The sequence below is a fragment of the Ilyonectria robusta genome (assembly GCF_021365365.1).
Source record: "Ilyonectria robusta strain PMI_751 chromosome Unknown BGZ61scaffold_2, whole genome shotgun sequence".
Lineage (NCBI taxonomy): Eukaryota > Fungi > Ascomycota > Sordariomycetes > Hypocreales > Nectriaceae > Ilyonectria > Ilyonectria robusta.
In genome coordinates this window covers 3,192,091-3,213,698 of record NW_025764436.1, presented here as the reverse complement: position 1 = coordinate 3,213,698, position 21,608 = coordinate 3,192,091, and the positions used below count along the sequence as shown (strand labels likewise).

The 21,608-nt window shown below is 50.6% G+C and overlaps 9 protein-coding genes across 9 annotated transcripts; 6 read left to right on the top strand and 3 right to left on the bottom strand.

Annotated features, from left to right (window-relative positions):
• Nucleotides 1–480: 480 nt before the first annotated feature.
• BGZ61DRAFT_442032 (transmembrane amino acid transporter protein-domain-containing protein) lies at nucleotides 481–2,504 on the top strand. The gene is made up of 2 exons (XM_046244667.1): nucleotides 481–2,256; nucleotides 2,316–2,504. Exons 1-2 carry the CDS (start codon nucleotides 904–906, stop codon nucleotides 2,364–2,366), a joined length of 1,404 nt encoding a protein of 467 aa, XP_046111251.1. The 5' UTR covers nucleotides 481–903; the 3' UTR covers nucleotides 2,367–2,504.
• A 1,349-nt stretch (nucleotides 2,505–3,853) lies between these two features.
• Nucleotides 3,854–5,635, top strand: BGZ61DRAFT_554371 (major facilitator superfamily domain-containing protein; the record flags this gene model as incomplete). Its single annotated transcript, XM_046255581.1, has 4 exons — nucleotides 3,854–3,923; nucleotides 4,017–4,982; nucleotides 5,042–5,386; nucleotides 5,496–5,635. The coding sequence occupies 4 exons, from the start codon at nucleotides 3,854–3,856 to the stop codon at nucleotides 5,633–5,635; spliced, it is 1,521 nt and encodes a 506-aa protein (XP_046111250.1).
• Nucleotides 5,636–5,988: 353 nt separating this feature from the next.
• On the bottom strand, nucleotides 5,989–6,779 carry BGZ61DRAFT_442031 (Pyruvate/Phosphoenolpyruvate kinase-like domain-containing protein). The gene has a single exon (XM_046244666.1). The coding sequence runs from the start codon at nucleotides 6,731–6,733 to the stop codon at nucleotides 6,245–6,247; it is 489 nt and encodes a 162-aa protein (XP_046111249.1). The 5' UTR covers nucleotides 6,734–6,779; the 3' UTR covers nucleotides 5,989–6,244.
• Nucleotides 6,780–7,624: 845 nt separating this feature from the next.
• On the top strand, nucleotides 7,625–8,419 carry BGZ61DRAFT_341711 (uncharacterized protein; the record flags this gene model as incomplete). Its single annotated transcript, XM_046239441.1, has 2 exons — nucleotides 7,625–7,819; nucleotides 7,889–8,419. Coding segments are annotated over 2 exons (726 nt in total), but the record flags the coding sequence as incomplete, so codon positions are not given.
• A 1,290-nt stretch (nucleotides 8,420–9,709) lies between these two features.
• Nucleotides 9,710–10,219, bottom strand: BGZ61DRAFT_472780 (putative GNAT family acetyltransferase; the record flags this gene model as incomplete). The annotated part of the gene is made up of 1 exon (XM_046248377.1): nucleotides 9,710–10,219. One exon carries the CDS (start codon nucleotides 10,217–10,219, stop codon nucleotides 9,710–9,712), a length of 510 nt encoding a protein of 169 aa, XP_046111247.1.
• Nucleotides 10,220–11,735: 1,516 nt separating this feature from the next.
• Nucleotides 11,736–15,258, top strand: BGZ61DRAFT_442028 (uncharacterized protein). The gene is made up of 3 exons (XM_046244665.1): nucleotides 11,736–12,495; nucleotides 12,549–13,293; nucleotides 13,372–15,258. Exons 1-3 carry the CDS (start codon nucleotides 11,986–11,988, stop codon nucleotides 15,189–15,191), a joined length of 3,075 nt encoding a protein of 1,024 aa, XP_046111246.1. The 5' UTR covers nucleotides 11,736–11,985; the 3' UTR covers nucleotides 15,192–15,258.
• A 799-nt stretch (nucleotides 15,259–16,057) lies between these two features.
• Nucleotides 16,058–17,411, top strand: BGZ61DRAFT_442027 (uncharacterized protein). Its single transcript, XM_046244664.1, has one exon. It carries the CDS (start codon nucleotides 16,139–16,141, stop codon nucleotides 17,321–17,323), a length of 1,185 nt encoding a protein of 394 aa, XP_046111245.1. The 5' UTR covers nucleotides 16,058–16,138; the 3' UTR covers nucleotides 17,324–17,411.
• A 597-nt stretch (nucleotides 17,412–18,008) lies between these two features.
• Nucleotides 18,009–19,137, top strand: BGZ61DRAFT_340599 (NAD-binding Rossmann fold oxidoreductase family protein; the record flags this gene model as incomplete). Its single annotated transcript, XM_046239323.1, has 2 exons — nucleotides 18,009–18,341; nucleotides 18,394–19,137. The coding sequence occupies 2 exons, from the start codon at nucleotides 18,009–18,011 to the stop codon at nucleotides 19,135–19,137; spliced, it is 1,077 nt and encodes a 358-aa protein (XP_046111244.1).
• A 224-nt stretch (nucleotides 19,138–19,361) lies between these two features.
• On the bottom strand, nucleotides 19,362–21,042 carry BGZ61DRAFT_381251 (uncharacterized protein). The gene is made up of 2 exons (XM_046242642.1): nucleotides 19,701–21,042; nucleotides 19,362–19,645 (listed from the first exon to the last, which is right to left on the bottom strand). The coding sequence occupies exons 1-2, from the start codon at nucleotides 21,006–21,008 to the stop codon at nucleotides 19,577–19,579; spliced, it is 1,377 nt and encodes a 458-aa protein (XP_046111243.1). The 5' UTR covers nucleotides 21,009–21,042; the 3' UTR covers nucleotides 19,362–19,576.
• Nucleotides 21,043–21,608: the final 566 nt, after the last annotated feature.

The window sequence follows — 21,608 nt, the reverse complement described above, 5'->3', positions numbered from 1 at the left end:
ACGGAGCCCGGGGATCCCAACTCGTACCGCCTCCCACGGGCCAGCCCGGCGGGAATAATTAGGTAAAAAGGACCGATTTTTAGGTCATAGAATCCACCGAATTTCCACTGAACAAAAGTTCAACGTCTCTGCATAAGAGCTGTGAGTGTTGTTTATTACTGCAGAGTCGAAATCGAGCAGAGAAAGCCGTTACCAGTTGTAAGGTGGTGCGGTGTTTGTTCATCTTGAAGTGCTTCTCACCATGTCTTGGCAGAAGTCTCATTGCAAGTGAAGCGCCGAGTGGCAATGCCGGATGCTGCCGGATGCGGCCGGACTGGACCCTCCTAAAATCCCGGACTGAGAAAATTTTCTAGAATGATGATGGAACACGCGAAGATCCACCTGCCCGTGCTAGCTTCAACCCCACTATGAGTTCATGTTCTCTCTGACTCGAATTGCATCTGCTGTGATTGGTCTTTGCCTGCCATCTCTCGCGGTTCCGGCAACTCTAGCCTTTCAGACGAGGCGGCCGTGACATCTGACGCTGCCCAAGGCCTCGCTTCTAGGCCCGACGATCAGCAAGCTCATCTCCTGATATGCACGAAGGATCACCACAAAACATGGGGATCATACCATGGACACTCAGCTGAAAAGGCACCTTCCTCTTTCCCTTTTCTCCCCACCTCGTAGAAGGGATCTTGGGGCATTGTCGATATCTAGCTAGCTCCGGGGCCCCAGAAGACGTTGTGGATATGGCACATGGGACCATGACACGGGTCTGTATAAATACGATGCTAAGCACCTCCGAAACAGGAGAGCTAGATTCTCGCCATCCACCTCAACTTGCCACTCTTTAATGCTATTTACTCTCCCTCTCAGCCGTTAGCCTTTTGACATTGACACATATTCCCCGAGCCCTGAGCCATGGCTACGATTACAGAGAAGACCTCCACGATGCACGACAAAAAGACGGCAGACCCTGGACAGATGTTCACGAGGCCCACCAACGACGACGAGGAAATCGCAGGCGAGATCTCTGAGTGGGAGAAGAAGAAGACTCTCGCTGGCAATGCCAAGTTCCACCGTCTCGGCTGGAAACGCCTCACCATCATCCTCATCGTCGAGGCCGTCGCCCTCGGTGCCCTATCGCTGCCAGCTTGTTTCGCCACCCTGGGCATGGTTCCCGGCACTCTCATCTGTGTCTTTTTCGGACTCATTGCCATCTTCGCCGGTCACAACGTCGGCGCGCTCAAAGTCAAGTACCCCGAGGTGCAGAACTATGCCGACGCAGGACGCTTGATGTTCGGGCGTGTTGGATACGAATTTGTCGGCGGAATTTTCCTCCTGGAACTCATCTTCGTCTCGGGATCCCACTGCTTGACTGGAACTATCGCCTTCCAGGATTTGACCAACAATGGCGCCTGCGGTTTGGTCTTCGGAGTTGTGTCTGCCATCATCCTCTTTGGCGTATCAGTGCCCCCATCATTTACGGAGATGGCTATTCTTGGATACATCGATTTTGCCTCGATTCTCATCGCCATTGGTATCACCATTATCGCCACCGGAATCCAAGCCTCTGACTCTGTCGGTGGCATGAGCTCCGTCGACTGGTCAGCATGGCCCCGAGATGGTGTAACTGTTCACGAGGTCTTCGTCGCGATTGTGAATATCATCCTGGCTTATACTTTTACCCTATGCCAATTCTCCTTCATGGACGAGATGCACACCCCTATGCAGTACCCCAAGGCTGTTTGGGCTACCGGAATCGTTGAAATCTTCATCTACACCTTGACGGGTGCTCTCGTCTATGCTTTCGTTGGCAGCGACGTTCAGTCGCCTGCTCTTCTTTCCGGTGGACCTACGATCAGCAAGATTGCATTCGGTGTTGCTCTTCCGGTTATCTTCATCAGCGGTGCCGTCATCACCCAATGCGCAGCCCGATTAATCCACGGACGAATCTATGCGAACCGCGTTGAGCGTTATGTGAACACCACAAAGGGCTGGGTTACTTGGCTTGCAACATTATTCGCTATTGTGCTTATCGGCTGGATCATCGCCGAAGCTATTCCCTTCTTCGGCAACTTGGTGGCACTAATCTCGAGTCTCTTCAACTCCGGGTTTGCACTTTACCTGCCTGCTTTGATGTGGTTTGTCCTCCTCCGAGAAGGACCTTGGACTACACGAGAGAACCTGGTCAAGGGCGCTATCAACGGATTCATGTTGATTGCTGGCCTGGTCGTGCTTGTTGGTGGAACCTGGGCGTCAGTCAAGAGCATCGTAAGTCGAGCCAATCCTTCACCCAAGAAGAATATTCTGCTAACCTCTACTTTACATAGGTCGACGATTACAAGGCGGGAACCGTTGGGAGTTCTTTCTCTTGCTCTTAATAGCGTAGCCAAAGAAATTTAATTCAACCTTTTATTATTTGTTAAATCTAAGTTATCGGTTGCTGATGATGCACACTCTAACCACCCCGCATCGCTTTTGGATTGTATTACTCTGTGAGCCAAATGTCGAGGACGCAGCTGGCAGTAAAATTTATGAACGAAATTATTCATCAGTTTTCCATCTTGAAGGTCGACCCAAAAGATGCTCTGATCATCGGTAACATTCTGAACATACTTCAGTTTGTCTACGTTATTGTTCACACAACTAGTTCCGGTCAGATCAGGTCATTAAGGATTTAGTTGGTTGTGCTAGTTTCGCCTATCTGACCCACCTCCTCGATAACCATGAGACTGCTCTAGTTTCATGGAGGGAGAGGGTGAAGAAGAATTCCATTTACAACATGATACCTCGTCGGGCCGCCACCGTTGTACACACTCACCACTCGTGTTCAAGTTACCCAACGGAATGTTGGATGAGACTAAAATGTTTAAAATGCCTGCTACTTCTCATAGCCTCTGTCATAAATTCAGTAGTCCATTTCATACCGTCTCCAGTAGCGCTCTTCCTTAATGGAAGTATCAGCTCCGCCACTGGTCACAGCCATGTATCCCGAAGAAGGGACACTTGATGTGACTGCCACCCTCTGCGGCACCATCTCCATAGCACTGACATCGCACTGGGCCTCGTTTGGCAAGGAGTCAGTTCGTTATTAATTGTCGTCGCAATTGCTTCCTTTAGTGCAGGAACCGAGCGGAAATACACAAGAGCTCTGCGATTTCCCATTTTCTGCAAAAAGCACCGGCTCAAAGACTCCGAGGGTACAGTGAGGCATTGTGATCTTCATTATTTGACGTACGATTGGGGACTACTCCGTAGGCGCTGCTCCGCCCCCACATATGTGAATCCATCAGTCTGTTGCTGTTGTATTTCGTAATCTAGATCCGACAAAAAATGAGGTCAAAGGAAAAGGTCTTACTAAATTGACCAGCCCTCGGATCTCCTCCGTCCGTCAAGTCGCAGAAGGAAGAAGTGTAGTTTGAACCATGTCTGCTCAGGCGAACTAATTTGATAAGAGGGATGTGCTATCAGACTAGGCGAGATTGTATCCACATCAATGTGAACCGACAACGGAATTGTTCCTGATAGGCGACTAGTTTACCGGGCACTGTTCGTAAGCCGGATGAGATCCGATCCGAAGCAGTTTGCCCACACCGCACAGGCATTCCCGTCTCTACCTAGTCTTGAGGGTGGTTTAGAATCTACAACACAAGAGACCAAGGATCTCTCAAGTGACATACATGGAGAGAAATATGACTCCTTGTGCCGCCTCAAATGTCCGATCATCACTTCGACCTCAATTGTCTACTCCATCCCAGACCTAGCTAAGAAGTGCCTGAGAGGGACGGAACACTTCGCCAAACCGAGACTCAGAGCAACAACTGTCTCCATCTATTCCAGTCATTGGCCCTCTGTTCCCTCACTCACCATGGCGTCTCCTTCAGACGGTGATATCCGTTCGCAGACGCCAATGGCGCAAGACCTGTCCTCTTCGACCGGTGAGAAACCAGGCGAGAATATCCACCAGTCCCGCAGCATCGAAGAGGGCGAGGTTTACGACTTCAAGCCTCAGGATGTGGTCCTCGATACAGTCAACGCTGCTGAGAGCCAATACACGCCTGCCGACTACAAGCGTGTGCTACGCAAGGTCGATATGATCCTGCTGCCTCTCATGTGGGTATGCTACGGCACCCAGCAGGCCGATAAGACTTCTATTTCGACTCAAGCCACGTTTGGGATGCGCGAAGACACAGGCCTGGTCGGACAGCAGTTCTCCTGGTTGACCACCATATTCTACATCATGTATCTTATCGGCGAAGCCCCCGGTAACTACATCATGCAGCGTACTTCATTGCGCTACACCTTGGCCGCCTGCATGTTCGTCTGGGGAATCATTGTGCTCAGCATTGGCTTCACCCATAATTTCACCCAGCTCATGGTGCTGCGCGCCCTCCAGGGCTTCGCCGAGTGCACCATCTCACCAGCTTTCCTGCTGATCACTGCCACCTTCTACGTCTCGCGCGAGCACACGATGCGCTCCATCGTTTGGGGCACCTCCAACGCTGGCATGGGAATCATCACGCAGCTCATCATGTACGGCATTGGCAAGGGCGCCGCGCACAACCCCAATGGCATGCAGCCGTGGCGGTACATTAGCATCTTCCTTGGCTGTCTGACCATTCTGCTCAGCGTCTTTTCCTACTTCATTCTCGGAACCCCGAACGAAGTCAAGTGGCTCAACGCCGAGGAGAAGCGCATTGTGGCTGCCCGCGTAGTGAGCAATCAGACGGGATCCGAGAGACAGAAGCACAGCGAGTGGAAATGGGACCAGGTCATCTCGGCATTCAAAGACCCACAGACGTACTTCTTTTTCTTCACCGTCATTGTCAACTCGTTGCCGAATGGAGGAACCACATCGTTTGGAAACCTAGTGTACGTGTCGTTCGGCTTCACCCCCTTGGAGACGCTCGTGAAGGGCAGAATCCCCCAGGATGTCGTTTCAATTTGCTGGTTTCTCTTTGTCGGAATCATGACTCTGAAGAAACCCAACCTCCGATGTAAGCTATGCCTTTCCCTTTCCCTTTCTGGCACATGATCGCTGACTTGTTTTGCCAAGTCATCTTTATGGTCATTTCTACAATTCCCGCCTTTATTGGCATGCTCGCCCTCGCCCTCCTCCCCAAGGATGGCATGCTCTGGACTCGCTGGGGTCTCTACCTGATGACTGTCACTGGAAATTTGCCCGGCCTCCTCATTTGGACGTTCCTTCCGTCCAATGTCGCCGGTCGTACTAAGAAGTCCGTCACCGGAACTGTTATCTTTGTCGCATACTGCGTTGGCAACTCCATCGGCGCCCAGACCTTCCGAGCTGAGTGGGCACCTAAGTATATCCCATCCATCATTATCTGCGCGACCATGTACGCGCTAGAGTGCTGTCTCTTCATCTGCTGGAGGTTCTATTGTATGTCTACCTCTTCCTTTCTTCTTGCCGTCTCGTCCACTTGAGAAAGTTATAAAGCTTCGTCTTGGCATATGGAAAAACATTTTCGCTGACTGAACGTGCGAAATAGACATCTGGCAAAACAAAATCCGAGATAAGAAGGTGGCTGAAATGGGCCTGACAGCTGAGGAGTCTGCTCACCAAGGCCAGATCAACGGAGAGTCGGATATGACCGACCGGGAGAACATCCATTTTCGATACAGCATGTAGAGGATGGGCTTCCTACTATCATTAAGTATGGAGGTGTATCATATGGTACCATCGACGGGAAATTAATCCAGTATCCCTTCCTGTCAGTCATCTTGAAATTGAAACTTATAATGTCATATTGAATCTTAATGCCAACGTCCACTCTTCCGGCACGTCTGATGCCTGAATGAACTTGAATCTAAAATGGAGAAAATGGATATTTCAACCAAGGGGTACAGCCCCGTGGCAATGAATAGTGAACTTGGCTATCTAGCAACAGCTCTATTCACATCAGGCATGGCCTCGTTACATCATTATGCCCCAGCTTGTGACATGAATTAAGACTAACCATCGGGTGTGGCCCCGTTGATGTGCCCATTCTCAATCTTGTCCTCCATTCTCCTTCATCTCAGCAGTTCCGTTGTTCACGATCTTCATTCCATTCCCCTGATTTAGATCCCTTGTAATCTTCTTAAACTTCCCCATTTCGCTTCCCATCTACGCTATCACTGCGACGATATCTGCCGCGCAGTTTACAAACTCCCAGCTTTTCTTTCTTCACCAGTTCTGTCGCCTGCTCCGCGCTCAAACAGAAGTATCCCCCGAACTCCCCTACCTCCTTGGCCGCTTTTAGCACCTTGTCTCAGCTTCTTGCACTTCCCTCATGTCCGCATGGTTCCTCCCCAAGAACCCCATACTTGCGCACAAGTCATTTGGCCCAATGAAGAGCGCATCGATCCCCTTTACTGCCGCAATCTCTTCGCAGTTTGCCACCCCCAAGGGCGTCTCGATACGCACGATCACCACCAGCTTCTCATTCACACTCGTGGAGTATTTGTCGCACTCCGTGCCCATGCCCCATGATAGCGACGCAAACAGCCCACCAACCCCGCGCGTCCCACTTGCGAATCCAGACGCCGGGTCCGGGTAGTGTGCCGCGCGGGCTATCAGCTCAGCTTGGGCTTGCGTCTCGACTATGGGGATCATTATCCCATGGGCACCGGCGTCAAGCGCACGTTTGATGAGGTGAGGTTCCGGACCAGCGATGCACACTATAGGAGACGAGTGGGCAGCGGCAGTGGCTTCCAATGTGCATGGAGGAGTCGTCGACAGCGCCATGTTCACAGTCGACCAGAACCCACTGTAGTTGGATCTTCGAGCCTTCAGGCAGGTTCTTCTTCGTCGGAACCAAGTACGATGACGCTCTGTAAATAGCACAAGAAACTTGATAACAAGACAGCCGTCAAGATGCTCGAGTCTGTAAAAACACTGGAATGCCCCGGGTCACAGGATTGGCTGGTAAAAGGCCCATGGGAGCTACCGGAGCTCACTCCCACGGGTTGTCATTGTGGGACAGCGGATGAGCTCCGTGATCCCTGCATGTGGAGTTGTGGAGTAGAACAGCAGCATGTAGAAGTGGGGATGTCACGTCCATGGAGGTAATATCCACATTAGATACTGAAGGTTCACATAAATAGGGATATCAAAATGTAAGCTTGAAACAGTCCGAGACTAGGTACTGTATATTAGGGAAGATGTGAGTGGTATCAATTGGGTTCATCGGTCAAAGCGAAATTCGGGACGGGCAGGTCGTGGAGACAGTCAAGAACGGGGAAGGATCTCACCAAAGTCTTACCAAGGCGGAATACTCACCAATACTGATTACTATTGGTGAAGCAAATTACCCAAAGTACCAAAATACCCTCTGTAGAATTTCCCCTCATGGAAAGTCGCTTATCAGTTGGTGGAGCGCGGATACACTGTCCTGTCGCGGAGTTTATTCCCGAGCAATCCACGCGGATACGGCATCAGCGGCGGGCCGGGATCCGGCCGACACTCAGGTCCAACGACGTCTACGTAGACACATACGAACGTCTCACGAGTCGTCCCACAATGCATCCCTCGTACTTAAACCCGATTTGTTGTATCTAACTAGGATCGTGGAGGTCCGGGGTTGAGTTTATCTCTTGTGAAATTTTCTCGGATTTTTCTCATATGCAACCTGGCGCCATGTCAACCGCCATTCGAGCCGCCCGCGTGCTTCCCTCCAGCCAAGCAGATATTATCCAAGATGGTGTTGTTGTCGTGTGCGCTGACCGCATCGTAAAGGTTGGAACATGGGATTCGTTGAAAGATTCTCACGGAGCCTCGACAGTAGAAGACCTTGGGAATGTGACCCTAATGCCGGGTCTTTTTGACTGCCATGTGAGCCATGCCCTGCAACTCTCAAAATAGGAGTTACAGAGGAAACGAGAAGCCATTTCTAACGCACAGCCCCTCCAGCTTCACCTCCAAATGGACCCAACAAAAATTTCGACCTCTACCAAAAGTAACCTCTCAGACGCCGAGATTCTCTCACTCATGGTCAAGCACTCGGCCCGTCTCCTCGATGCCGGCGTCACGACCGTCCGTGACCTTGGCTCTCGCGGCAACAATGCTATAATTACTCGGGAACGGATCCGTCGTGGCTCCATCCCCGGTCCCCGTCTGCAGTGTGCCAACGCGCCCCTCACCGTGCCCGGCGGTCACTGCGCGGCCATGGGCGGCACCTGCGAGGGCGTTGATGGCGTTGTTGCCGAGGTCCGCAAGCGCGCTGCTGAGGGTGCTGACCTCCTCAAGGTCATGTCTACTGGGGGGTTCATGACGGCGGGCTCGCACCCGAGCAAGGCGCGCTTCACACTTGAAGAGATGCGCGCCATTAAACAGGAGGCTAAGAAGCACGGTATGCCTGTGACGACTCATGCGACCGGCACCGAGGGCATCGACATGGCTGCCGATGCCGACTTTGACTGTATTGAGCACTGCGCCTGGATTCACCCTTCAGGCAAGGCCATCTTCGACCCAGTTGTGGCCCAGAAGCTGGTCGATAAAGATATCGCGGTGTGCCCCACCATGAACACGGCCTGCATCGAGCAGTGCTACTTCTGCCCCTGGGACACGCGAGACGTTATTGTCGACAACCTCATCAAGATGCGTGAGATCGGTGTCCGAATTGTTGTTGGAACTGATGCCGGCATCGGGTTGTGTCTCCACGAGCGTTACGCGGACGGGCTGACCGTCATGGCTGATGCGGGATGGACGCCGCGCGAGATTGCCAAGGCGGCGACCGAAGAAGCAGCCAAGGTGTGCGGGTTAGAGGCCGAGACTGGAATGCTGGAGCCAGGAATGGCCGCTGATCTGGCTGCCTTTCAAGGAAATCCTGTCGAGGATGTGAAGGATTATGCTCGACCGAAGTGGGTGATGGCTTTGGGGAGGGTGCATAAGATGCGACCAATTGAGCCACTAGGCGATATCAAGGCTCAGGCAGATGTAGCAATGAAGCGTTTAAGGGAAGGGGCAGGCTTAATTTCGGCTTAACTTGAAGAGATCTTCAATTCAGTAAGAATACCTAATCCTGGTATGGTAATACTTGTACTGATAGATGTCTGGGACAGCTTGGGAATCTGACCGGGGGTCGGCCATCTACACCACAGACGACCCTTGAAGTGATGTTAATATCCTGTATAAGCTGGAGCTCCTACTTAACTCGACGCATATCACAATAAATCTTCCCTCTCACATTCACTACCCTTATACTTTTCTCCAATGTCTCCAACCCGCGCCGTTTCGACGTCTCGCAATAGTTAGCTCAGTCTACGAGACCGGGTCGTTCACATATTTGGGAAGAAAGGATTTTATTAGACCTGAGACCCCAACTGCTTCCAATCGTTTTGGGAACAGCCATCTTTCTTTCTTCTAGACCCGAGCTGAGTCGAAGTGACAGAGACCAAGCCCATGCCTACACTCACGTTGACGTAGCTAATTCCTCCAACCCTCAACTTCATTCCCACACAACCTAAACAGCCCTTTTCTATATACAGCGGTAATCGCTTCATTTTGGAGACATCGGATCCCTTCTTCATTCATCACACCATCATTGCAGCGCATCCTCGTCCTTGATAACCCCACCAAAGAAGTCTTGGCACTCCGATTCTCGCAAATCGTCCCATTATGCCTCAACCTTCACACATTATCTAATTATTGTTACAACGGCCATCAAACTCAAAACCAGTGTCCATTGCACAACATGGGCTAAGTTGAGTGGTAACCTCTCCACTAATTGAAGGATTGACTCATATGCGTCGTATGCCACACCGGATCATCCTCAATCTGGCGTATGACGAATCCATGCTTCTCCCAAAAGCGGATTGCCCCCGGTAAGAAAGGATGAGTATGTAGGTACAGCCGGTCAATCCCCACCTGTTGCGCTTTTTGTTTTATTGTAGTGAACAACTTTGAAGCCAACCCGGCGCCGCGCCAGGCCGGCTCGACGTACAGCCGGACTACCTCGACTACGCGATCGTGGCCGAAATCGAGCTGGGGGAAGCGCTGGTCGTAGGCGAGAAATCCAATGGTGGCAATGAGACGACCGTCAGCTCGGGCTGTGAAGAATGTCCCATCGGGATGCTCCAAGTAGGTCTGCTTGAAGGTGGCGATTTCGCGTTCGGCCTGTTGGATGTGGGATGCCGGGTCTAGCATTGGGAACATCTCGACGCGGGCCGCCTTGACAAAGTCGACGATTGCGGGAATCTCATCGGGCGTGGCGGGGTGGATGGTTATCGCCATCGCGTCGCTGGTACTGAGTTGATCTATTCACCGGATCGACGGTCGCCGTCACCGTGGGAAGCGGACATTGTTGTTTATGAATTGAGAATGATTTCGCAGGGATCGGAGAGATCAGTTCATAGCGAGATCGGCTTTAAATTTTCCGGTGCCTACGCCCCACCCCTTCCGCTATTCTCTTGGCGGTTCGCTGTGTCTGTCCGTCATTTGAACAAGAATACGACTTCCATTTGCATCCCTATTAATATTATAGACCGACTGGGAACTCGTGCAAGCAATGTGAATTTGATGAGTGTTGTGATCGTGTTAGGTACGCGCTAGCTAATCATGTGCACAAATAGGCAGGATATATGACAGTTGCTCCGCTATACTAATGCAGTCATATACTCGGTTATCATTGAAGCGCGAATAATTTAAGCATGATGAGATTTCTGTAGATCCCCCTCTTAATACGATTACAATCGTGGAGTCCTCACTCCCGCTGCTCGGACCGCGCCGACGTCGCCGAAAACTCTAAGATAAAGTGGAGCTCCGGCGCCGGGAATATCTACCAACGTCTAGTTATCGACGATGATCAATCTAGCCTCGTCGTAGGTAGACACAGCTCGAGCACTTTGCCGTGGCGGAATTAGTATATTGACTACTTAGCACCGTGATCGGTCCCGGTCCCAGACACGAGGGCGTGTACCAGCGATCAAAAGGCTTCCCGGGCTTTAATACATTTACTCCTCAGGTATATGTATAAAGGAGGCAACTCTTTTCAATACGCTCCCTCCCTATTCATTCCCCAAATACTCCATGGTAGCCCCCTTGCATAATGGTACGATCGAATGTGTAGGCAAATACCGAAGGTCTCTGCAAGTCTGACCCATCCTTAGCCAGTCGTTCCAATCGGAACATCCCCAACCAGCTCCTCCGGTACTTGGCGCTGGTGGCAAAAGGAATTACCACCAGCCATTATCCTGCTTATCTGTGTTTTTTCTCGCACATGTGCTTGGTACAATTTCCATGTGAAACAGTGGCGCTGTGCCGGCTGTCAAGCCACTCCATGGCCTTACGGTTCTCGACTTTCCCGCCCCCCACGGCCGGCCCCACGGTTGTGTCTAGCTAGCCATTAATCTTTAGCTCCAGGCTATTCCGCTCGTAAACGGTTTGAAGGTAGTCGATAAAACTGGCGCCGATTCAATTGAGGGGCTACTTACAATTCACGAGTGGGAAGCAATCGACGCTGCCGTGTGTTGGTCTTGGCGTCAGACGACTAATGTCGATTTGGACTTGTGTGCCGTATTGGGTTACGGGCTGGTATTTTCTTTTCTTTTTTTGGTATTGGCTGGCTCAATATGACTGGATGATGAATTAGTGAATAAGATACATTCGTGCTACAGCATCAAATCACGGTCGTTGGTACGAAGTACAGACCCCGCTCGCTTCGTTGGGTGTGCCGCCTCCCCGCTTGCCACCGCTACGGGCATCTGGGAGCTGAAAGCCACCGTCCGATTGTTCACACTGTCCTGTTTCCCAACCAACATGTCCTTCCAGTTCTCGCCCAGGGCCAGCAGCCTTACTCCTACAACGAACCGCCATTCTCGTCCTCATTTCCATCCAAGTCAGCGTCACCGTGCCAGGCGTCTGTTATGAGAGAGGCCTCCGACTGAGTTGCACACGTTAGGCGCTACAGCAGCCTGATCTGCCCACCCTCCCACACCAGCCGCGTCTCTCGGTTCAAAACATCCCACAGCCGCCACAAGCGGGGCGGTATCATTTCCGCCATGACAACCCGGGAGTCTGTACGCAGGTTTGATGGCGTAAAGGATGTTGTCACCCGGTACAGTCTGAAATTTGATGCGATCAAGCCCCCGCGCGATGTGTACAACGAGAAAAGGGAGGCTGTGAAAGCCGGCATTGCTCAGACATGGGCACACATGGCAGCCCACCCTGACCCATCGGACATGTCCAGAGTCCAAAGAATCGTCGAGTTGGGTGGTAATTTGAAGGAACTGGAAATTCGGCACAAAGCGACCATCGATGGTGAAGAAGAAGCCCACGACAAAGTGCTAGACGCGCTTGTGGAGAGCTTCTGTGATGATCTTGTCATCGCAATGGGGTCGGATACGGTGACGAGGTCGTTGCAGAAGCTTTCCAAACGGCAGCCAAAACAAAGCAGCCCCGAACTTCCACTGGGGGACACTAATAAGACATCTTCATTGGTGTCCAAGGAAAATACACGGCCTGCACGTTCATCTACACCAGACATGGATGGACCAGTTCCGACACCCAACGTGAGTACCCCCAACCACATCCGGTGAATCTTATCTTGACACGTGCATAAAAGGGGACACAACAAGACCTAGAAGAGTCTCCCAAGTCAAGGAAACGCCGGCGGATTGATGGAGACCAAGCTACCGAGGTTGAGCGACGTAGCTCACATCCGCGTGCTGCTGCAGTTCGAACCATCCATGCGACCAGAGCCACCAAACGGACAGGGCAGCCAAACGCCCTGAACAAGTTCACCAAAGACCAAGTTCCATCTCCTGCCACCGAAACCATTGGGGTTCAGACACGTCAAAGTCGAGCGCGAACTAATCAGGAAGATTCCGAAGCCGTTGTGAAACCAACCCCGGGCAACATATATTTCGCCTTCCGGAAGAAGTCGAAGGAGTGGTCAGCGGCCCTCCTCCTTCCAAAGAAAGATCTCGATGATGTCGGAGTCCCTGCCACTCTTGATAGTCTGGGCCTGATGGATGACATGCCGGAATGCTACAGTTACGTCAAGGATACCAATACCTTCAGATGGCGGAAAGGATACAGAGACGGGCAGTCTCTCGTCAATCAGCGCCAGTTTCCCGTCATGTTCTTTGACGGGCGACCCTTCCCAGACAAGAGCGAAGTCGGTTGGGTAACTGCCAAAGACATGCGAATCTTGAACGTGAGAGTCACCCACTCCTCCCTTATTCCGCATCACCAGTCTGTGTTCAAATACGTGAGAGAACGCGCAGCCTTAGCCGCAGCGGAAGCGGAAGCGGAAGCGGAAATTGAATCGATGGAGATCGACGACACTGATTCTGAATTATCGGATGGTACGTTGCACCTCTGGAATTGTACTGTTGTCTACCTAGTTTTGGGGATTTTGCTGACATACTCCATTTTGCTTTCAGTACCTCAACAACAGCGAACACCTTCAGTAGCCCCAAGCATGGGCAGTGGCAGTCCGGGCCACTCTCCAACAGATGAACCAGATGCTCCAACAGATGAACCAGATGCTCCAACAGACGAATCAGATGTTCCAACAGATGACCCAGATGTTCCAACAGATGACCCAGATGCTCCAACAGCTGAACCAGGTGAATCAGCAACACATGTGCCTGAAAGCACACTCGTCCCCGATATCCCAGATCACTATCAACCACTGCAGCCCATGGAATCAGCATCGCCGTTAATTGCAAGCACATCTGTCTCAGATATCCCAGATCACTATGCGCCATTCGATCCCATGAAATCAACATCAGAGTTGACTCCAAGTACGCCCGTCCCTGGTACCCTAACTCAATCGTCGGGGACCATTCAAGAAGCACATCACAGCCCTACACCAAATCCAGCACCGTCAATGAAAGAGAAAATTGATACAGGTCCGGAAATTATATCAATTCCGAGTACTCCTACCGAAGGACCTTCTCCTATCAATGACCGCTTTCATGTAGTTGAGCGCATGGAGCAACCCAGGGGTGGAAGTCAACGCCAGGCATCGCCAATCGCGGCCGACTCTGCAGATCGAACACATGGCGAGACAAACTCGCTCGGAAATCAAGGGACATCAAGCGACGCAACTTCCCCGCGAACTGTTCCGTCTGAAATCGGACATGCAGACGTCCTTGGAATCGCACATGACGCCTTACAAGTCATGAACGCCCTTCCGGAGAGACCAGAAGCGGGAGACGCGCAGCAAGTTGGTAACACTTTTCGAGTTCATCCACCGGCGTTCTTTCGTCGTCCTGAGGTGCCAGATCAGTCTCAGGCTACCCCCGAGACAATCTACCAATCTGAAGCAAGACCAAACAAGGACTTGCCTACGGTGGACCAGCAACCAACGGCGCCAGTTCCTGGTGCACTTCTAGCGACCATGTCGGCTTGGTCCAAGCTAGCCGGATCTACACCATGTTCTCACCCTTCGTCGGAATTCTCCCGACCTCAGGACGGACCTTCCAGAATACACAGTACGACGAATGACCAGATATATGGAACTCAATATCCTCCATTCCAAGGACCCCAACGCCCCCTGGAAATCAGCGCATCCTCCAGTTTTAGCTACGGTCTGCCGCCTCCAGTCCCGAGTGCTGGAGCACCTGTTTCATATTCTCCAACGACACCAGGCCCTACACCCCCAAATGCGACCTCGCTCAAGCCCGCCTCGACAAGCATACCCTTCTCCTCGGAGACGCCGGCGGAGATGATTCGTTTACCGCCGATAACTTCCTCTCGAAGAGATGAAAACCCACCACTGTCCATTCCTTCATTTGGGTGGCAGAACTCGGCCACGGGATCTCAGGTGGAGAACCGAGGTGTGGAAAGTAATCCGGCTCGTGATTCCTCGTTTAGCGCAGGGCTCTACACGTACTTGGGCAGCCCTGATCAAAATTCTCATCAATCCGGGGCTCCGGGGTTCTCGAATTCTCTCCAAGAAGGTCAACGGCCCAGCTTAGTTCTTGAGCTTTTAAACTCAACACCCAACCCGGCCCAGTCAACCTCGCAGGAGTCCATGCAGGAATCCGCCGGTGACTACACCCTTTGGCCTTATCGACTCGATAATTCGATTGTTCAGCAGCTGGAGGCCTACCTAACATACAACAACCTTCCTCAAGGGATTAGAGGGCTGCTGAATCCTGAAGGATTTTACCTATGTCCCCTTTGCCACACGGGTAAGAGCAAGCGTTATGTTCGCCTTGGTGCCTTCATGACCCATTTGATAAAAAAGCATTAGGCATATTCTTACGCAGATGTTAAGAGTTTTTATATAGATTATTAATCTCAGTGTTTTACAAAGCGCCCAGTGCCAATGTTGCCCTATACTACGTAGATGAGCGATACCGAGTCGTCGGGGCCCAAAGCATCTTCTGTGTTAGAAACTGACCTTGTCAATGTCGCGCTCATAGCTCGAAATGGATGGTGGTTTTGTGTCGCGAGCGATAGAATTTCGCAAATATTACTACATAAACAAACTGTGATCAGCCTAAGGGCGAGTGATGGGCGGATGGTGCGTCTGGGAAATTGACCTCAACATGCACGAAGGCGGACATGCGGAAAGCCGGGGACCCTACCACTGATGCTCATACCACCAAGCTCTCTGGAAATTCTGGCCTGGTCCCACCGCTAGTTCTGACCCCAAGTTCGGACTCTACGGTAGCAAGAAAAACATCTATGATCGTCATCGGCACCAAACTTTCTGAGATCGCTGATGTTGCTGGTATTGATGCTTAAGATGAATCATCAGGAATTCTGTTAGTTTCTTTGGGTATTGAATACCACTTTAGAATGCATAATTTGTGAAGAGATTATAGACAGACGTGTTATTAGTATCAACAGAAGCTGAACTTTTAGAGATGACTTCAATCAGTCAACCACCAGAACATCGCAACCTTCCCACGTAGATACTCAACTTCTCAATTTCATTGGATATCCTAACTACTAAATGGACCTTGTTTCAATTTCTTTTGTTTCCAAGTAACTCATCCTTTTTTGGTGTATAACGCAGCAGGAAATTACGTCAGCACCAGTGCTAGGCTACAGGCATAGCCTCATGTTCAAGGTGAGTCATCACTTCATAGCGTATTTAAAAGCTCAAGAAGTCGTGACGATAGACGGAATTCTATTCAACTCAGTTGAAGAACGACAACCAAAAACCCAAGTTCAGGCTTGGTCGCTGTCGCAATGTGTGTGCAAGGCCAAGAACACGATGCGGCGCCAGAGCCGGAGCCACCCCGCCATTATGAGGACCCATTTCCCTGGCATCTCGGCGTCTTCGATGCCCACAATCACGTCGCTGAGCGAATGCTCTCCGTTTCTGACTTGCCGAACATGAAAACTCGAGCCATAGCTGTCATGGCAACCCGAACACAAGATCAGTCGTTTGTCGCAGACCTTGCCGCATCCCACGGTGTCAAGGGCCAAGACCGCTTCTCGCAAGATACGACCACCGTGATAGCTGGGTATGGAAGACACCCTTGGTTTTGCCACGAGCTATATGACGATTCTATCGAAAATCCGACATACGTGCCTTCTGAGGATGTTGAGGCTGCAAAAGCAAAACACTACAAGGCCGTTCTTACGCCGAACCCCGAAGAGCCTGCCTTCTGGAAAGACTTGCCAACACCAATCCCACTCTCGACCTTCATTGCCGATACAAGAACACGACTACAGGCTGATCCGCTCGCAATGGTAGGCGAGGTCGGCCTGGATAAACCTTTTCGGTTACCAATGCAATGGCAATCTAAGGCGAAAGCTGTGCGAGATCCAGCTCGCACTCCGGGAGGCCGGGAACGACGACCACTAAGCCCATACAACATCCAGATGTCACACCAAAAGGCAGTTCTATTGGCACACCTAAATCTCGCTGGGGAGTTAGGTAGAGCTGCGAGTGTCCACGGGGTTCAGGTGCACGGAGTGTTGTATGACTTTTTGGCGAGCTGCTGGAAGGGCCATGAAGTCAGGGGCCGGCGCGCGCAGGATAAGAAGCGCAAAGAACAAGCGAAAGAAACCGAAACCGAAGAACATCTCGCCAAGCCATATCCACCACGCATCTGCCTTCACTCATTCAGCGGCAAGTCGGACGCGGTGAAGCAATATCTAAAACCGTCCATCCCCACCAAAATATTCTTCTCTTTTTCCAAGACGAACAATCTCTCCTCGGAGGCTGCCAGGGCAAAGACTGAGGATGCGGTCAAGTTAGTGCCAGACAATCGAGTGCTAGTTGAGAGTGATCTTCACACAGCAGGAGATAGGATGGATAATGAACTAGAAGAGATGTATCGTGCAATTTGTGAGATCAAGGGCTGGGACTTGGACGATGGTGTGAGAAAAATTGCTGCCAACTACCAAGAGTTCATTTTTGGTTGAAGTTATATAGAATTTTGCTTGTTTTGCACATCTGACGGTTTGCTTTAAGTGATCATTTATGCTTATATCTAAGTTATAATCTCGACGGCTCAACAATGGAATGATCGAGCCTTCCAGCCTCCCTGCCAGGATATTTATTAAAGTCGTATCGCCCGGTTCCTGGCGCAGGCCCCGCGCTCTGGTGGGGTACTCCTATGTTCGCCCCCTTCCCCCATAAAATAGAAGGCAATTCTGACATTTTGAGGACGGTGGCAACCGGGTGGTCTCCGTCCGCGAAAACAAAGTAGCAAACGAATACTCTAGAAATAAGGCGGACCTACATACTTTAACCCTTCTGGTGTAGCTTATGTGTATTTGCTCAGTTCCTCAGGTTACGTCATTAGGCTACCCCTCTCCTGCATGCACCTGTTCTGCATTCAATCGGGAAGAGTTCCGGCATTCCACGACGTCAGCTGCTCCAACTCAGCATTTCCTAGGCTCCCAGGCCCTGAAACTAACCGCTTCTGTGATGAAACTAAACGACAAATTTCCGATCGGAGGGGCAATTCCGTGCCATATATATGGCCCACGCATTCAGTTTCCAGGCACGCACTGAGCGGTTATGCCTCTTTATTTACGTACCATTGACCGGAATTTCCATATCATAAACCAAAAGCCTTCGTTTCATAACAATAAGGGAACCAAGATGATTTCTCGGCAGAAAACTCTCAATGTCGGTGTCGTAGGTATCGGCCGCATGGGTCAGCGCCATGCCATGAACATCCAGCGTCTAGTACCCAGGGCCAATCTTCTCTGCGCCTGTTCACCAGCAGAGGTGGACCTTGCATGGGCCAGGGAGCATTTGATACCACATGGAGTCAAGGTATTTTCCAGCTTCGAGGAAATGATTGAGACACCAGGTCTTGAAGCCGTCATCGTTGCTTCATCCACCGAGCTGCACATGCAGCATACGTTGGCAGCGCTTGATCGAGGTATTCACGTGCTTTGCGAGAAGCCTGTTTGCAGGTCCATTTCTGAGGTGCGAATTTCAAACCTATTACTTCTTCTACAAAAGCTGAAATAAACTAAAGTTGAACGCTCTTTGCGAACGCGTCGATGCCAATCCCAAGACGAAAGTAATGGTCGCTTTCTGTCGAAGATTTGATGAAAGTTACCAAGATGCATATGAAAAGGTCCAGGCTGGTGTTATCGGAAAGCCATTCATATTCAGGTCTCACGGGTGTGAGAAGCTTGACGACAGTCCATTCTTTCGACAATACTTAAGGAATTCGGGTGGCATCTATTTCGATTCAGCGATCCATGATATCGATCTCTCGCTAATGTTCCTTGGCGAAAACTCGACTCCCAAGTCAGTATCAGCTACGGGTACGACATCTTTCTTCACCCAGCTTGCCGAAGCTGGCGATGCAGACAATGCTGTTGGTGTGTGCGAATTCTGGGACGGCAAGATCGCGCACTTTTACCACTCCAGGACCTTCGCCCATGGGTACGACAATGCGACTGAGATCATCGGTACATCAGGGAAATTGTCGATCAATATGACCCCAAGGCGCAACCGTGTTGAGATTTGCGACTCGGCTGGGGTTAAAACTGAGCCAACGCCGTCGTGGTATGACCGATATATCTCAGCCTTCGTTATTGAGGCCAACGCGTGGGTGGAGGCTATTCTTGATGAAAAGCCCATGCCCATTCCGTTAAGGTCTGTGGTGACGTCCCTTGTTATTGCAGAAGCACTTCAGGAGAGTTTAAAGACGGGTCAGCGAATTGAGTTTACGAGGGAAGGCCAGCGAAAGGTTTTGATCAGTAATCTCTAAGCTTTGTGCTAAATCAACACGCCTAGTAGGCAGGAATGCCTCATTGATCAAGGATTAAATCTCGAGAATACAATGGGATGCACAAAATTTGGACCCGATTAGAGTCCCTACCTTGCTGCAAAACTGAACATCATCTTCATTCAGAGTCCCACGAAGGTGGTCAAAAAGCCCAAAAAATATGACCATCCTCGAGACGTGTAGTGAATATTATATCGAATATCATTCAAAGCTTAATTGTAATCATCATTAGCTTTAGCCTTGTTTCTAGAGAAAATATGTCCGTCCATCTCTATCTTTAATGGTTACCCCTTGATCAATCCTTCTACCCTATCATCACATGGCACAACTTGTGGTATGAGTGGTGCAATTCGAAACTCATGTCTCACCCGATTCTAGTTCTGCCGTTCCAATCGTCTATCCTCGGTCAAACCAACCCCGTTCATAGATCCACACTGTTGTATGGGGGAGGCTCGTCATGCTCCTGAAAGATATCTTGCTTTGTTTTTGTCTTGCGAAACCTGGGTTAGAACGCGCTCTTCATGATACGATGCTTTAATACGTACATATGCCGGTATAGTATGAGTCAACGATGGATCCTTGACAACAACTTGTAGAGGAATCGATAGTGAAAGAGCTGTGCCGAAAGTCCCCACTGCCAGGGTCAGATTTATACTGTAAGTCCGAGAAATTAAACATGAATGGAATGTGGGAAGGAAAATCTGCTTGTTTGCAGTGGGAAGTGTGAAGGGGATATCCAATGTGGCGACGTGCTTGATGGGACTATTTCCGCCGGTGTCATCGCTCCCTACGCCTGAACAAACTTCAGCAATACTAGACTCCAAAGCACGCTCCTGCTGGTCAAGGTGGGGCTTTCTTGTATATCCCCGTAAGGAAGTCGAGTACTGTCGATCCCAGACAACTCTTGGTGGGTCGGTGTTGATTTTATTCGCCGTGGAGTAAGTTACTACCGGACAGAGTGCATTCTCAGCCGGTTTTCCGACGTTGGGGAGGTAGTTGATGGTGGTAATGGAGAAATGAGTCGTTGAATGAATTTTGGCTGCCACAGCGTGAATATCTGGAGGTGGCACTCCTGCTATCGGGACAAATTCGAGATCGATTCTAATCGAGGACCCTCGCGCACCAAGGGCATCGACGGAAAATTCGATTGGATTAGGTTGAATCGCTGCTGCCCTCAGATAGCCTGTCCTTGGGGAAAACAAATTTTGTCTCATCATTTTCCCCTGGATCAAGCAGTATTTCTTGTCCTCCGGGGTGATATGGAGAGGGGGTTCTTCGGAAGAGATCGGCAATATGCAAAGATGGTGTTCATCTTCGAGCAGTTTGACTTGTCCAGAATTTTCTTTGTCCTTCGAGACAACAGCCTTGATCGAGTATTTGACATGCACCGTCTCTGGGGCCTGATCTCCACCGTCCCAAGATCCCATTGTAGGTGGCAGCCGTAAATGTTGCTTTTGCATCATTGCGCTGCAATCGTGACAACAGGCGCTAGGGGCGAGCTGGGATGGAACAACGAAATTAAACGGGATGGTATAGGTCCGCCCAGCTTCGAATACTTGAGATTCAGGAAGGTCATTGCGGGGAATTGGCATGCTCATTTTTAGAAACGTGCGGGATGCGGATGACTGGCATGGGCGAAGTGTATCAACTCGCGTCGACGCCTTTCCGGTGAAGATGATCTCGAAAACATCGAACGCCACATCTCGTTTTGTTGATATGACCACAAATCCCGAAATGGGTGAGCCGCAAGCATAATAGACCTTGGAATGAAAATGGTCGTTGATCTTGACTTCAATCGGAGAACCCCTATCGCGGCGAGTTCCAAGCCAGTTGTTGCCTGACTTAATTGCCATGATTTCAGAGGAGGGGATTGAAGATGAGAGTGGTGGCAAAGCTTGAAACTCTTCTTCGTGTCTCTAATCGTCTTTTTCTACCAGATTATGTGGATACAATAACACGCCCAATGCTTGTCGATATGGCCTACGAGTACAATCTTACGCCCTACGTCCGTCACTAAGTGGAAGTTCGGGACTCACGCCGAGGTAAAGTGGCCAAACCAATCAAGAGAATATTTGGAGGAGTGTAGAGCAATTTGTTACCTAACATAACGGTGAAAACATAAGACGTGGGCCGCGTTTGTACTCCGTCAACTCCACTTCGCCGCCTCTACAAGATGGAGGTTGATTAAGTGGCACTCTCTCGACCTTGGTCACGGCCCTCTCATAGTTCCATCATGCATAGGCTACGATGAGACTATGTTCGTTCCAATCCGGCATGGTCCCTCTTCCAGCTAAGATTTTCTCCAACTAGTTGGAAATCTCGTGGCGCTTCTCACAAAATTTACGTGATTCAGAAAGCTCAAGTCCATCATTGCTACGTCCGCCCATTCATCCACATGTAATCATGATGTGCCCCGTCAACAGGGCGTGATGACAAGGTGGCCGGCCAATCGG